At 36.8% G+C, this 18,198-nt stretch overlaps 1 protein-coding gene across 1 annotated transcript in view; it reads right to left on the bottom strand.

The window, feature by feature from the left end:
- The window catches only part of LTK (leukocyte receptor tyrosine kinase), a 400,559-nt gene that overhangs the window by 157,449 nt on the left and 224,912 nt on the right, over window positions 1-18,198 (bottom strand). Inside the window, exon 5 of the mRNA XM_053697813.1 lies at window positions 1,678-1,817. Coding sequence (XP_053553788.1) covers window positions 1,678-1,817 — 140 coding nt within the window. The remainder of the gene's footprint in view (window positions 1-1,677; window positions 1,818-18,198) is intronic.

An 18,198-nucleotide genomic window follows, 5' to 3' on the forward strand; every position in this document is an offset into this window, starting at 1 on the left:
CACACGCTTGACACCATCTGAACCAAATAAGTTTATCTTGGTCTCATCGGACCACAGGACATTGTTCCAGTAATTCATGCCTTTAACCCCTTCAACCTCTGCAACAATGTTGGCAGCACTCATACGTCTATTTCCCAAAGACAACCTCTGGATATGACACTGAGCATGTGCACTAAACTTCTTTGGTCGACCATGGCGAAGGCCTGTTCTGAGTTGAACCTGTCCTGTGAAACCGCTGTATGGTCTTGCCCACCATGCTGCAGCTCAGTTTCAGGGTCTTAGCAATCTTCTTATAGCCTAGGCCATCTTTATGTAGAACAACAATTCTTTTTTTCAGATACTCAGAGAGTTCTTTGCCATTCTGAACTACCAGTGACCAGTATGAGAGAGTGTGAGAGCGATAACACCAAATTTAACACACCTGCTCCCCATTCACACCTGAGACCTTGTAACACTAACGAGTCACATGAAACCGGGGAAGGAAAATGGCGATTGGGTCCAATTTGGACATTTCCACTTAGGGGTGTATTCACGTTTGTTGCCAACGGTTTAGACATTAATGGCTGTGGGTTGAATTATATTGAGGGGACAGCAAATTTACACTGTTATACAGGCTGTACACTCACTACGTTACATTGTAGCAAAGTGTAATTTCTTCAATGTTGTCATGTGAAAAGATATAATAAAATATTTACAAAAATGTGAGGGTTGTACTCACTTTTGTGAGATACTGTATATATATATATATATTCGCACACACACACACATACATACATACATACATACACTAGTATTGCATTCAAGTAAAACATTGGAACATTCAGGGGACTACTAATGGTTTTCACTAGACTAAGAGCATTTCTCTTCAGACTAGTAAACTCCTGTTTTTTCCACCTCTGTATACTATATATAATTAAAGTGTGCACAGCCTAAAGCAAATTTATTAAAAGATAACGATGAACCTTAAAGGAATAGTCTAGTCAAAATTAAACTGTCACGATTTGGATAGAGCATGCAGTTTTAAGCAACTTTCTAATTTACTCCTACTATCAATTTTTTTTCGTTCCCTTGGTATCTTTATTTGAATGTAAGCTTAGGAGCCGGCCCATTTTTGCTTCAGCACCTGGGTAGCACTTGCTGATTGATGTCTAAATGTAGCCACCAATCAGCAAGCGCTACTCAGGTGCTGAACCAATAATGGGTCGGCTCCTAAGCTTATATTCTTGCTTTTTCAAATAAATATACCACGAGAACGAAGAAAAGGAGTAAATCAGAAAGTTCCTTAAAATTGCCTGCTCTATCTGAATCATGAAAGTTTAATCTTGATTAAACTGTTTCTTTAAAAACAGTGACGATGATATGCAGAATTTTGAGCAATGGAGGTATTACTTACTGTAGTGTTGTGTTTCAGTATTTTAGTATACTACCCTTAAATAGTAAAATTAGTTATGATTTTTGTTTTCCAAAACCTGGAGGTGTGCTTGTAAAAACAGGGAGCATTCACTAAGACAGGAGACAGAATCAAGACATTTATACTTAATAGAATAATGAAACATAAGAAAAATTAGGCAATAATTTAGTACTAATCCATCTATGCACTATTTTTTACTATTCAAACAAGAAGAAAATTGAAATTTAACACAGTAAAAAAAAAACTATTGAAAATTATGAACTTACTACTAAAGCAATTTTTGAGATTTAGGGAGTCCAGGACAAGTAGCGTATTTGTCTTCACTTCACAAGATGTATATTCAATAGTAATCTGAAATGGGCCATCTCTTTCACCAATCTCAGTGGTCAGCACTTTCCAAATGGATCTGTTACATAGGAGATAAGCCAAATACATTTAGGATTTACTGACATATATTTTAGATCAAGCTGACAAATGTGGTGTAAACTACTTCCTTATTTCTAACCTCAATAACTTAAATTAAATCAGGTTAACTTGTCATATAATTACTCATTGGGAGTAAGCAGAATCTATGGGAGGCTAATACCCTTCTCTTCTTAGACAAACAGAATTGGACAGTGAACAAACAATATAGAAGCAAATACATTACAAAACTAGTACAGGAGGAGGAGGGCCCTGCTCCAAAGAGCTTACAGTCTACAGGTTTTATTTGATAAATTATGCAACAACAATCATGTGACTACATAGAAAAGCTACTTTTCCTTTGACCCATGATTACTTTCCTATAAAATATAATAAAACATGCAGTAACAATGAATAGAGAAGATTTATTTTTAAATACAATAGTGTGGCAAACTTATTAAAGTAGGCTTAGATATTGTAATCATTTTTTTTGTTAATCCCCAGTGGTGAACAGGAAGGACAAGACAATTCAGAATATTAGCCACCGCACAAACGCACAAACGTAAGCGCTCAAATCCAACCCACGCACCCAACCACCCACCCACGAAAGTTACAGCCGGCGCAGCCAATCATAAAAATAATGATTCTTGCACCTGGGCCCTGTGGTTTCTAGTTATGCCTTTGTCCTGCACTACTGGGAGCTAGGTAATGATTGGCTACACACATTTGTCTGTTGTCGTTGGCTCACCAGATGTGTTCAGCTCCCAGTAGTGCATTACTGTTCTGCTGCTCAATTTAATTATGTGTTTATTCCCTTTGCAGGTATTAAACAATAGTTCTGCATTAGTTTTATTTCTACTTTAGCTTTTTGTTGACTAGGATGAGTTCTGTGAGGCTGCTACATAGACAGAGGAGTATTGTGATTTTTTGATTTTATTTTCTGATTTTTGTTACGTATATTTTAAATCCATATGAATACTCCATATCTTTGTTTAAATCATATAGCTACCTTACATAATCTAAAACATAAAGTCTCGGCCTTACAAGAATAAACTGCTATAAAGAACAGTACCAAAGAATATAAAAAACGTTATACTTGAGGAAAAGCGTTAAAAAACACAAACATAAAAATGATTCAAGTTGACCATATTAAGGATTCTGTAACAGCAAGACCAAAGTCTAATTCTAAACAGTGCAAAACACAAAATTCAGATACTTCTATAAGACTTAAAGGAACATGAAACCCCAAAAATTTCTTTCATGATTCAGAAAGAGAATACAATTTTAAACAACTTTCCAATTTACTTCTATTATTTAATTTGCTTCCTCCTCTTGTTATCCTTTGGTGAAAGGTTTATCTAGGTAAGTGTAGGAGCAACAAAGAACCTAGGTTCTAGCTGTTGATTGGTGGCTGCATATATATATATATACAGATTGTCATTGGCTCATCCATGTATTCAGTTAGAAACCAGTAAGTGCATTGCTGGTCCTTCAACAAATTATAACAAGAGAATGAAACAAATTAAATAATAGAAGTAAATTAAAAAGTTGTTTAAAATTGTATTCTTAATCTGAATCATGAAAGAAAAATTTTGGGTTTCATGTCCCTTTAAGTATAATCAGCTTTAAAAGAAAGATGGTGAACTTGCTTCAAAACACATCATTCCTATGAAGATTTGATTGACAGACACATTTAAATAAGATGATACAAAATGTTGCCAGGGCCAGAAGCAGAAGTACAATATAATTATGCATAAGGTAAATAAGTTTACAAAGTCATCAATATATTATATATGAGTTTTCACAGAGAATAAAAAAAATTCAACCTAAAAATATACTTGACAAGGACTGAACAAGGAAAAAGATCTGAACTGGAAAAGAAAAAAATACAACACTCTAATAAAAGGGTACCATCCTAAATAGTAATGAACATTTATACTCCTCAATCCAGAAAGATAAATATAATTGTAGTACTCTGAAGCTACTGATAACCAGCTCCCAAGAAAAACATAATCAAATGGTGATGAATATATACTTTCTGCCAATACATTATGTACACTAAAGCACATACTGAAGGAATATAACATTAGCTGCTCTAATCTAAAATAGTCAAAATAAATAAATGTACTTGTAGGCTTTTGAGGTTATTTATTTATCTAATGAAGGGGTTAACAAATGTTAACAGAAGACTTAATGAACCATCCTACTTCTCGATACAGCACAATGCTGAAATATCGTTGTAATCACCAAAGTTTTAAAAAGGAGATATCTAATGATATCTAACACTCATCATACATCAATTAAACTTATTGAAAAACACGAACCACTGTGCAGTCGGATAATCTAATTTAGAGATCTCACTTATATTAGATGCATGTCTGAGCTGGTTTTTTAATACTCAATAAAGAAAAGTAGGATAACATAATATCACTGCAGACTCATAGCAAATCGACCGCCAATATCCTGCTGACAACTATCCCAATGCTTCCTAATGACTGGGAACATTCTCTCCCAAAAGCAAAATAACTTGCCTTGCCGGAAATTACTTTTATCACATTTATAAGTAAACAAAGTTTATTTCTCACACATTAAGCTGGAGAATGGGATATTAGACATAAAACTCATAGAGGCAATGATAGTAGACTCACAATTACCCACCCAACTGTAGTCAGGCTATATATTTTCCTTTTAAAAACTCTACTTGACATTTCAGATTTTAAAAGCTCACAGGTCTGACCAAACCAGTAATTGGTATATGACACAGAAAAAGCAAAATATGTGCATAAGTTTTACTATTTATTGTCTTTTTCAAGTAGTCCTAAATATGTTTTCACAAAACATGACACTTTGGGGTCAAATAACATAAGCTGGCTACAATACATATATGAAGAGAGTCAATGTCATGATGCCAACGGGGGGGCTTACAATTCACCCTGAGGCCTGCTCAAGGTCATCCTAGGTTGTGGATGTGTGTCAAGTGGTGTGGTTGCCACAGGCATCAATTTTCATGGGTGAATGAAAAGTGATGTAAGTTAAGTACCGACTTTGCAAACCTATAGTAAGTAATACGTTTGCAGCCTATAAATTCCCAGCATGACCTACCCAGTTTGTCTTAATGTGGTGATTTTGCTTCCCTCAACTAATCTCTTCCTAGTTCCTATAAATAATTATTTTGATCTCTTTTCCTGAGTTTGATTATTGCTTATGTACCCCTTGGCTTTTATCTTGATTCAGCTATCTTGTTTAATCTTTGGCTGTGTTACCTGGCAGTGGCACTGGAAGAATTTTTTGTATCATATATGCCATTAAAAAAAGGTCATGTAAAAGATTATATAATAGAGTTAATTGCAAAAATCAGTTATCAAAATTATGTTATCTAAAAAAAATTCACCTCTGTGATTACCTTGTATTGAAGCCTCTGCAGACTGCCCCCTTATCTTTGTGCTTTTTACAAAGTTGTATTTTAGCCAATCTGTGCTGACATAAAAAACTCCAGGGGAGTGAGCACAATGTTATCTATAGGACATGAACTAGTGCTGTCTAACTGCGAAAAATTAGAGATAAGAGGCAGCCTTCAAGGGCTTAGCAATATGAGCCTACGTATGTTTAACATACACAACAAGGAATACCAAGAGAACAAAGCAAATTTGGTAACAAAAGTAAATTGGATAGCTGTTAAAAATTGCATGCCCTATCTGAATCATGATGAATTTTGACTAGACTGTCCCTTTAACAATTCCTTTACATCTCTGGCCATTAAAGCAATGTCCAAGGCTCTACCACTTAGTTTTTTAGTAAAAGAGGACATCTATATTAAATTTCCCAAAGATAGACTTGCATTATGATTAGATGAGTGTTGTCAAGTGTCTTATTCCAATTTGCCCCAAGATTCTAAATATCTTCTCTTTTCCTGCTTTTCTTCTTATAGTTCTGCAGCACAATTCAATAACTGTTCATTAATAGACTTACCATAAAGTAATTTAGATGCAGAAAAGTATAGTAACAAGAGCTTTTAATATGCAATAAATTTGTATGAAAACATCAATAAAATTCAGCCTTGTGCCTCAGTTTGCATAAAACCACTGTTTCTATTTAACAGAGCTCAGCTATATGTGAATATTTATGAATAAAGCATTTAGAGGCTAATTAATTCAAAATGTATAAAACAAAAGAAATAAAGTATATATATTTATGGTAAATGATTAGACTAGTACAAACATTACAAACATTTGAGTATGCATGACAAGACATCTCTTAGAGAAAAGGACTATCAGGATTTGTGTCTGATAAAAGCAGGTTTATTTAACTGTGCATGATTCTATATATGTCTAATGTGGTAGAAAATATGCAGGAATTATTTGCATCTTCAAAGGGACATGAAACCCAAATTTTTTCTTTCGTTATTTAGATAGAGAATACAATTTTAAAAAAAAGATTTCCAATTTACTTCTATCAAATTGCTTCTTTCTCATGATATTTGTTGTTAAAGAGATACCTAGGTAGGTAGCGTGCACATGCCTGACGCACTACATGACAGGGAATAGTGCTGCGATCTAGTGCTCCTGCTAATGTATAAAATTGTTGAAAAACTGCTGCCAAATAGGGCTGCAGACACGTGCACACTCCCGAGCTTACATCTCTGCTTTACAACAAAAGATAAGAAAATATGATAATAGAAGTAAATTAGAAAATTGCTTAAAACTGTATACTCTATCTGAATCATGAAAGAAAAATATTGGGTTTTATGTCCCTTTGATATTGCATGATAAATCATGTTGTTTTCAGCCAAATATGCAAATCCAGCGTTAGTGCAGGCAAGATGCATTTCTTTATTTCTACTGTATAACTGCATAATTATATAGGATTATTATTATTATTATATAGGTTGTAGCTATATGCTATAAAAACTGAGATCAATATAATTTGCTACACAAAGTATGCACAGCAGTGTTATTGACTGCAAGAACTGTCAGGGATGTTTTAGTATCCTGCCCTCCCTAAGCCAGGCGTTCCTTCTCTCCATTTGCACACATAGGTCTAGATTATAAGTGGAGTGGTATTTTCAGAGGTCAAGTGTAGGAACTCACCAAGACATCTATCCCCCTCCCAATTAAAGGACCACTCAATTGAGTAGAATTAAATAATTAATAAGTACATAATACAAAGACAATGCATTAACACCTGCTCTGAATTTCAAATAAGCAGTGGATTTTTCTCCCATTTTCCAGTCCTTTGTATCATGTGACAGACAGCAGCCAATTTTTTTTTAATATTGTTTTATAAACACACACACACACTCGGCTAGATTAAGAGTTCTGCGGCCAAAGGGGTACGTTAGCTACGCGTGCTTTTTTTCTCCTGCACCTTTTAAATACCGCTGGTATTTAGAGTTCACAGAAGGGCTGCGTTAGGCTCCAAAAAGGGAGCGTAGAGCATATTTACCGCCACTGCAACTCTAGATACCAGCGGTGCTTACGGACGCGGCCAGCTTAAAAAACGTGCTCGTGCACGATTCCCCGATAGGAAACAATGGGGCAGTTTGAGCTGAAAAAAAACCTAACACCTGCAAAAAAGCAGCGTTCAGCTCCTAACGCAGCTACATTGTTTCCTACGGGGAAACACTTCCTAAGTCTGCACCTAACACCCTAACATGAACCCCGAGTCTAAACACCCCTAACCTTACACTTATTAACCCCTAATCTGCCGCCCCTGCTATCGCTGACCCCTGCATATTATTATTAACCCCTAATCTGGCGCTCTGTACACCGCCGCCAGCTACGTTATCCCTATGTACCCCTAATCTGCTGCCCCTAACATCGCCGACCACTATGTTATATTTATTAACCCCTAATCTGCCACCCCCGCTATCGCTGACACCTGCATATTATTATTAACCCCTAATCTGCCGCTCCGTACACCGCCGCAACATACATTATAGTTATGTACCCCTAATCTGCTGCCCCTAACACCGCCGACCCCTATATTATATGTATTAACCCCTAATCTTCCCCCCACAACGTCACCGCCAGCTACCTACAATAATTAACCCCTAATCTGCCGACCGGATCTCGCCGCTACTCTAATAAATGGATTAACCCCTAAAGCTAAGTCTAACCCTAACACTAACACCCCCCTAAGTTAAATATAATTTAAATCTAACAAAATAAATTAACTCTTATTAAATAAATTATTCCTATTTAAAGCTAAATACTTACCTGTAAAATAAATCCTAATATAGCTACAATATAAATTATAATTATATTGTAGCTATTTAGGATTAATATTTATTTTACAGGCAACTTTGTATTTATTTTAACCAGGTACAATAGCTATTAAATAGTTAATAACTATTTAATAGCTAAAATAGTTAAAAATAATTACAAAATTACCTGTAAAATAAATCCTAACCTAAGTTACAATTAAACCTATACTATCAATAAATTAATTAAATACAATACCTACAAATAACTACAATTAAATAAACTAACTAAAGTACAAAAAATAAAAAAGAACTAAGTTACAAAAAATAAAAAAATATTTACAAACATTAGAAAAATATTACAACAATTTTAAACTAATTACACCTACTCTAAGCCCCCTAATAAAATAACAAAGACCCCCAAAATAAAAAAAATGCCCTACCCTATTCTAAATTAAAAAAGTTCAAAGCTCTTTTACCTTACCAGCCCTGAAAAAGGCCATTTGCGGGGCATGCCCCAAATAATTCAGCCAATCAGATTGAGCTCGCATTCTATTGGCTGATCGGAACAGCCAATAGAATGCGAACTCAATCTGATTGGCTGATCGGATCAGCCAATCGGATTGAACTTGATTCTGATTGGCTGATTCCATCAGCCAATCAGAATTTTCCTACCTTAATTCCGATTGGCTGATAGAATCTTATCAGCCAATCGGAATTCGAGGGACGCCATCTTGGATGACGTCCCTTAAAGGACCCGTCATTCATCGGTGAAGATGGATGTTCCGCGTCGGCGGGATGAACATGGATCCGGAAGAAAGAAGATTGAAGATGCCGTTGATAGAAGACTTCAGTCGGATCATGGACCTCTTCAGCTCCCGCATGGATGAAGACTTCAGCCGGATTATGGACATCTTAAGCCCCCCGCTTGGGCTTGGATCAAGACATAGGAGCCAGGACGGATCGGTGTGATACCCGGCGAGGTGAAGATAAGGTAGGAAGATCTTCAGGGGCTTAGTGTTAGGTTTATTTAATGGGGGTTTGGGTTAGATTAGGGGTATGTGGGTGGTGGGTTGTAATGTTGGGGGGGGTATTGTATGTGTTTTTTTTACAGGCAAAAAAGCTGAATTCTTTGGGGCATGCCCCGCAAAGGGCCCTTTTCAGGGCTGGTAAGGTAAAAGAGCTTTGAACTTTTTTAATTTAGAATAGGGTAGGGCATTTTTTTTATTTTGGGGGCTTTGTTATTTTATTAGGGGGCTTAGAGTAGGTGTAATTAGTTTAAAATTGTTGTAATATTTTTCTAATGTTTGTAAATATTTTTTTATTTTTTGTAACTTAGATCTTTTTTATTTTTTGTACTTTAGTTAGTTTATTTCATTGTATTTATTTGTAGATATTGTATTTAATTAATTTATTGATAGTGTAGTGTTAGGTTTAATTGTAGATAATTGTAGGTATTTTATTTAATTAATTTATTGATAGTGTAGTGTTAGGTTTAATTGTAACTTAGGTTAGGATTTATTTTACAGGTAATTTTGTAATTATTTTAACTAGGTAGCTATTAAATAGTTCTTAACTATTTAGTAGCTATTGTACCTGGTTAATATAATTACAAAGTTGCCTGTAAAATAAATATTAATCCTAAAATAGCTACAATATAATTATAATTTATATTGTAGCTATATTAGGGTTTATTTTACAGGTAAGTATTTAGCTTTAAATAGGAATAAGTTATTTAATAAGAGTTAATTTATTTCGTTAGATTTAAATTATATTTAACTTAGGGGGGTGTTAGTGTTAGGGTTAGACTTAGCTTTAGGGGTTAATACATTTATTATAGTAGCGGTGAGATCCGGTTGGCAGATTAGGGGTTAATAATTGTAGGTAGGTGGAGGCGACATTGGGGGCGGCAGATTAGGGGTTAATAAATATAATATAGGGGTCGGCGGTGTTAGGGGCAGCAGATTAGGGGTACATAGGGATAACGTAGCTGGCGGCGGTGTACGGAGCGGCAGATTAGGGGTTAATAATAATATGCAGGTGTCAGCGATAGCGGGGGCGGCAGATTAGGGATTAATAAATATAATATAGGGGTCGGCGATGTTAGGGGCAGCAGATTAGGGGTACATAGGGATAACGTAGCTGGCGGTGGTGTACGGAGCAGCAGATTAGGGGTTAAAAAAAATTAATAGAGTGGCGGCGATATGGGGGACCTTGGTTTAGGGGTGTATAGGTAGTTTATGGGTGTTAGTGTATTTTAGAGCACAGTAGTTAAGAGCTTTATAAACCGGCGTTAGCCCAGAAAGCTCTTAACTACTGACTTTTTTCTGCGGCTGCAGTTTTGTCGTTAGATTTCTAACGCTCACTTCAGCCACGACTCTAAATACCAGCGTTAGGAAGATCCCATTGAAAAGATAGGATACGCAAATGGCGTAGGGGGATATGCGGTATGGAAAAGTTGCGGCTGCAAAGTGAGCGTTAGACCCTTTCCTGACTGACTCCAAATACCAGCGGGCGGTAAAAACCAGCGTTAGGAGCCTCTAACACTGGTTTTGACGGCTACCGCCCAACTCTAAATCTAGGCCACTGTATTTATATGTCTATAATCTATCCACTTTGGCTAATGAAAGCAAATTAAAACCAATGAAGGGCTGAATAGTTACCTTTGGGCCTGAGACTCCTCCTCTGTCACTGAGTCTAACCCACTTAAAGGGACAGTCTACACCAGAATTTTTATTGTTTTAAAAGATAGATAATCCCTTTATTACCCATTCCCCAGTTTTGAATAACCAACACAGTTATATTAATATACTTTCAACCTCTGTGATTATCTTATATCTAAGCCTCTGCAAACTGCCTCTTTATTTCAGTTCTTTTGACAGACTTGCAGTTTAGCCAATCAGTGCCTGCTCCCAGATAACTTCACATGCACGAGCACAGTGTTATCTATATGAAATACATGAACTAACACCCTCTAGTGGTGAAAAACTGTCAAAATGCATTCTGAAAAGAGGTGGCCTTCAAGGTCTAAGAAATTAGTATATGAACCTCCTAGGTTAAGCTTTCAACTAAGAATACCAAGGGAACAAAGCAAAATTGGTGATAAAAGTAAATTGGAAAATTGTTTAAAATGACATGCTCTATCTGAATCATGAAAGGTTTTTTTGGCCTAGACTGTCCCTTTAAGGTGCAATAGTCCTATTTCTGCTGAAGGGATCTTAATAACCCCAGATCAAGCCACACAGAAATGTAAGCAGAATGTGTTCCACACAGTGTGGGGTGATCACACAGCAGGACCACTGACAGGCTTCCATTTAGTATATTGTAAAAAGTGTTACTGCCCATTACTAGAGGATCTCACTATTCCTCTAACCAGACTGTGCTCCAGCTCCTCCCACCAGCAGCACCAGTGTTTACTGAACCATTTCTGTTCTCTGTCCAGGCGGAACTTAGTTCCTCCTGCAAAATAGTGCAGGAGTTCCGTTCCCATGACTTGACACGTGGGTATTTTGTACAAGAATTCTTGCCTAAATTGTGTGAAATTGCTACAGCGAGTATATACTGAGTATGTCTAGACATATTGGGTATGCCTATGATGTGTAATTTATATGCATTATACTGTAAAATTGTTCATCATCCATTTTTTCCAAGTTCATTAATTGTATTAAAAAGTGTTTTATTTATTTTGGTGTCGCTTTGGTTTAGAAACACGATTAACAGCATGGGATATTAACATCTTGCATAAAAAATGGCCGCTGCTTTTCCTGGTGAAGGTTGGGAAATTTGAAACATTTCTCACTTTGTTTAAAAGGTTTTGTAAAAAGGAGCACTTTCTACATTCAAACTAATTAGCCAAGTCTTTAACGCAAAACTATATCTTACTGTGCCAACTATATTTCTGCAGTCCCAATCCACAGGGCACATGTGCTTCAAATAGTGCTATGGGGAGGGATATCTCTTCCAGATGTCTATACCACCCCACAGCAACTTGAATATAAAAAGCAGGCTTGGTGGAGGACAGCGAGAGCCCTGCTGGACTAATAATAAAACAAAATTTATAACAGTCTTTTAAACAATGCAGCGCTGATGCTAAGAAAAAAATAAATTTAGATTGTGTATTGCCCTACTGTCCCTGCACAGGTTCAGCAGTACAGTGTGATGAATATTTACTGGAACAGCAAATCTTAAGGTTTAGACAGCACTTAATATCTCATACAAGTGTCCAATATCAGAGTCTCTGACTGTTCGCCCTATAAACCATTTATTTTAACAGATCAAGCCATCATTTTAACCCACATTGTATGTCATAGATTTAAAAGGTTTTTCCAAAAAGAATAATAATTTTAATGTCTCCACTTTCATTGTGTGCTTATCCTTTTTTTCTAATGGATGAAGGGAACATAACATTAAATAATATTTGATAATGGGAACCAGACAGTTTAAAACATTTTGGCTTTAACATGATATAGAAGCCTTGAGAACACACCCAGGTCTTATTTTTTTGGATACAGCCTGAATTGATAAAAATGTGCCAAGCAAGTTTCTGTCAACAGTACATCAGCACTAACAGAGATTTTGACCTTTTTTATGAGCATTCTCCAGTTAACCTAAATGTATTCTAAAGCATTTGGCTTCAAACCAAAGCCAAGGCTTTATGGTCTGCCAGTTCTTTTTTAACTTACACAGGAAGAGATCTAGCCATTCAAATTCATTTTATAGTAGACCTTACAAGAAAATAGAATGTTTTATCTAACTTATGATAAACCGCATCCATTAAAAAATGACTGCAATGTTAGCAAAAAGCCCAACTCGTGTAAAATAAGGTGAGCAGACCTAAAAATATAAATATATATATATACTATCAATGAAAGTCACCTACAGCAAAATCTCTAAATATTGAAGGAGTGCATACTAGTTTTATGCCTAAATCACATTTTTATCATAACAAAAAAAATCTCCTGTAACTTTAAAGAACATGTAATTTTGCAAATGAGTTAAACACATAGGTAAAGTTCTGTTAGGGATTTACAAGTATTGAAGAGCCAAACTAGCATATAGTCAGTTATCCAATGAGGATCATCAATCACACTTAGCCCCAAGGCTCCATCCATTTTCTGTTTGGTAGCTCCAATGCAGGACTTTTTTTTTCAATAAACTTGTTGTGGAGGTTAATATAATAAGCTACAGTCAGTAACTAATTAGAGCATGTAGTTTTTGAATGGGCACTATTGTGTATGTATGTATGTGTGTATAAATATGTAGTGGAAAGCAAAAATATTAGCACTATTTTCTGTTAACATCTCTCAAGCACAATCAATAGATCTTTTACTTTTGCTGTCATATTACAAGTCAAACGTTTTTTTTTATTGCATTAGTAATAGTCTAGGGCGCACTAACATCTGCATGTAATATAGCATGGGTGTGCTAAATTCTTCAATAAAGGATATCAAGAGAGTGAAGCAAAATTAATAACAGAAGTAAATTGGAATGCTGTTTAAAAAGTTATGCTCTACCTGAATCTGAATTAAAATGTTAGGTTTTATGTCCCCTTAATGTGTATGCATGTGATTAGAAGTGTGTGCATGTGACTGGAAGTGTGTGCATGTGATTAGAAGTATGTGCATATGACTGGAAGTGTGCATGTAAGTGCATGTAAAATGTTTCCATATCTGTAAGAACGTTATTCAATGTGTGTGCATGCATGTATATTTGTAAATGTATGTATTTTATGTATGTTGTATGTGGCATTGGCCTAATATCTTGTGAAAAAACTTGTTGCAACATTGTAACTAAAAAATAGTAGTATGTGCAAGATATCAAGTGCTGGGCACCTCACACAAGCATAGCAAACACTGGAAAAGAAAGTTGTAATGAAGCTCTGTGAAGTTTGAGCATAATGTTGTCCTTTATAGCGAGGCCCATCTAAAGACAGTCTATGATTACGGCACCAGCTAGCCGAAACGCGTAAGACTGATCTACTCATTCTTCTCTTAAGTCTTTTAGATACTTTTTCGCTGTTTTTTTAAATTTGATTCAATAAAGCCTGTTTTTTTTATCTATCTCTTGGGACTCTTGCTACTATATTTTTTCTATTTCATTACCAAGGGCTGTGAGGAGCCCGACGCTACTGGTCCCAGAGTTAAGGTAGAGCTTTACACTGTGCCTTGGAGCCGCTTGCTGTGGAGGATCATTTAAAGGAAACACCGGAGAAGCTGACGTCACATCTGGTCACGTCCGGTAGAAGTCCCGTACCCGCGCTGTAGTTGAACCGAAGAAGAGTTGAGTTTGACGGTCGCGCTTAATTGCGTGGCTGTCCCTCTACCTGGATTCAGGTTTCTTTACCCACCTGGAGAGGACACAGGAACCTCAAGCCTGCACCGACAGGAGTATCAGGAAAAGGGCCAACACTACTCCGCGTAAGTACGGGTGAAGCCCGAGACGTGACAGTCTAATTTATCTCATTTATGATTTTCTGTGACCGCCGTGTCAAGTATTTTGAGTGACTGCCTACTTTCCTTATTGTCCACACTAGTCATTGACTTTATTAGGCTCTTATATTTATGTTCCATATACACAGTGTGATACTGCTCATTTCTTCCATCTAAAACCTCACAAGGGTCTATGAATGTAGAAGAAAGTGTTTGCCCCGTGTTATTGCCTATAGGACTACATGTGTGTGCATGTGATCTGTGTGTTTGTGTAACTGCGTACATCGTAGCCCCGATTCCCATAACTGCATCATTATGTTTTTAGTACTTTTTAATCTGAATAACATGACGTGAGAAAATTCCCTTCTTAATACACCTTTATTGACCTTGTGACAGTATCTATAACTGCAAGACATGCTCTATAGCTCTAGGTGGATATGAATTTTATGCAAACATCAGCACCTATTTAGGGCTAGATTACTAATGGCATGTTAACTATTGTGCATGAGCGAAAAGGGGTATATCATGGCTCTTTGCATGCGTGGGAAGTAGCGTGCATATTACGAGTTGAAAGTAAATGCAATTTAATTTAATGCACGTAGTGATTGCGCAACTTCAAAACTCTGGTTGACTGTTATGCTCGACTAAAAAGTGGGAAAAAATACATTTAAAAGTTCCGTTACAATTATAATAACTGTCAGAAAAAAATTATTAAAAAAGTATTGCATAAAAATGTTATAAGGGCTCAAAAATATGAGGACTCAGGTGTTAGAAAAAAAGGACTGCAAAGGGCTTTATGTAGATATACATCTCTAAATATACAGATGTATGAGTATATATATACTGTATATATACAAAAACATGGAAGGTAACTGCACTCCAAGACCGGATGAGGTACACATCCTGTGACTCATCAACATCCAGCCCTGGGTGCTAAATAGCACTCCAAAAAAGCTGTGATGTCACCAGAGCCACAGGCAGTTAACCCCAGTCCGGAATGGGTGCAAGAAACAAGGGGGATTACAAATATAAAGTAATACAACACATAGAAACACCCAGCACTCACCAGCTAGCTCACAGCTAAGATAAAATCACAACTGTATATATATATATATATATATATATATATATATATATATATATATATACTGTATATGTGTGTATGTGTACAGATGTATTTGTGTATTTATATGTGTATTCATTTATTTATATACATATAAACATATAAACACAAAAATGCATATGTACACTTAAATGTATTGGATAGAGCATGACATTTTAAACAACTTTCCAATGTTTATAGCAATGTTATATGTAGTTTTAGACACGGCTGCCTAGAATGCTACAGACTTTCTAGGGCAGCAGTGCTTGCAACTATATATAACATTGCTATAAATATTGTTACAAACACTTCTGCCAGATGGCTAAAGACACATGCATGCTCCGGAGCTTGCCTAAGATTACTCTTTAACAAAAGAAACCAAGGCCTAGATTTAGAGTTCGGCGGTAGCCGTCAAAACCAGCGTTAGAGGCTCCTAACGCTGGTTTTGGCCGCCCGCTGGTATTTGGAGTCAGTGATTAAAGGGTCTAACGCTCACTTTGCAGCCGCGACTTTTCCATACCGCAGATCCCCCTACGCCATTTGTGTAGCCTATCTTTTCAATGGGATCTTTCTAACGCCGGTATTTAGAGTCGTTTCTGCAGTGAGCGTTAGAGCTCTAACGACAAGATTCCAGCCGCCTGAAAATAGCAGGAGTTAAGAGCTTTCTGGCTAACGCCGGTTTATAAAGCTCTTAACTACTGTACCCTAAAGTACACTAACACCCATAAACTACCTATGTACCCCTAAACCGAGCTCCCCCCACATCGCCGCCACTCGATTAAAATTTTTAACCCCTAATCTGCCGACCGCCACCTACGTTATACTTATGTACCCCTAATCTGCTGCCCCTAACACCGCCGACCCCTGTATTACATTTATTAACCCCTAATCTGCCGCCCCCGCTATCGCTGACCCCTGCATTACACTTTTAACCCCTAATCTTCCGCTCCGTAAACCGCCGCAACCTACGTTATCCCTATGTACCCCTAATCTGCTGCCCTAACATCGCCGACCCCTATGTTATATTTATTAACCCCTAATCTGCCCCCCACAACGTCGCCGACACCTGCCTACACTTATTAACCCCTAATCTGCCGAGCGGACCTGAGCGCTACTATAATAAAGTTATTAACCCCTAATCCGCCTCACTAACCCTATCATAAATGGTATTAACCCCTAATCTGCCCTCCCTAACATCGCCGACACCTACCTTCAATTATTAACCCCTAATCTTCCGATCGGAGCTCACCGCTATTCTAATAAATGTATTAACCCCTAAAGCTAAGTCTAACCCTAACACTAACACCCCCCTAACTTAAATATAATTTACATATAACGAAATAAATTAACTCTTATTAAATAAATTAATCCTATTTAAAGCTAAATACTTACCTGTAAAATAAATCCTAATATAGCTACAATATAAATTATAATTATATTATAGCTATTTTAGGATTAATATTTATTTTACAGGCAACTTGGTATTTATTTTAACTAGGTACAATAGCTATTAAATAGTTAAGAACTATTTAATAGTTACCTAGTTAAAATAATTACAAATTTACCTGTAAAATAAATCCTAACCTAAGATATAATTAAACCTAACACTACCCTATCAATAAAAAAATTAAATAAACTACCTACAATTACCTACAATTAACCTAACACTACACTATCAATAAATTCAATAAACACAATTGCTACAAATAAATACAATTAAATAAACTAGCTAAAGTACAAAAAATAAAAAAGAACTAAGTTACAGAAAATAAAAAAATATTTACAAACATAAGAAAAATATTACAACAATTTTAAACTAATTACACCTACTCTAAGCCCCCTAATAAAATAACAAAGCCCCCCAAAATAAAAAATTCCCTACCCTATTCTAAATTAAAAAAGTTACAAGCTCTTTTACCTTACCAGCCCTGAACAGGGCCCTTTGCGGGGCATGCCCCAAGAAGTTCAGCTCTTTTGCCTGTAAAAAAAAACATACAATACCCCCCCCCCAACATTACAACCCACCACCCACATACCCCTAATCTAACCCAAACCCCCCTTAAATAAACCTAACACTAATCCCCTGAAGATCTTCCTACCTTGTCTTCACCATCCAGGTATCACCGATCGGTCCTGGCTCCGATATCTTCATCCAACCCAAGCGGGGGCTAGACATCCACTGAAGAAGTCCAGAAGAGGGTCCAAAGTCTTCCTCCTCTCCGGCAAGAAGAGGACATCCGGACCGGCAAACATCTTCTCCAAGCGGCATCTTCGATCTTCTTCCATCCGGTGCGGAGCGGGTCCATCTTGAAGCAGGCGACGCGGATCCATCCTCTTCTTCCGATGTCTCCCGACGAATGACGGTTCCTTTAAGGGACGTCATCCAAGATGGCGTCCCTCGAATTCCGATTGGCTGATAGGATTCTATCAGCCAATCGGAATTAAGGTAGGAATTTTCTGATTGGCTGATGGAATCAGCCAATCAGAATCTAGTTCAATCCGATTGGCTGATCCAATCAGCCAATCAGATTGAGCTCGCATTCTATTGGCTGTTCCGATCAGCCAATAGAATGCGAGCTCAATCTGATTGGCTGATTGGATCGGCCAATCGGATTGAACTAGATTCTGATTGGCTGATTCCATCAGCCAATCAGAA

This window comes from Bombina bombina, chromosome 1 (genome assembly GCF_027579735.1).
Source record: "Bombina bombina isolate aBomBom1 chromosome 1, aBomBom1.pri, whole genome shotgun sequence".
Classification (NCBI taxonomy): domain Eukaryota; kingdom Metazoa; phylum Chordata; class Amphibia; order Anura; family Bombinatoridae; genus Bombina; species Bombina bombina.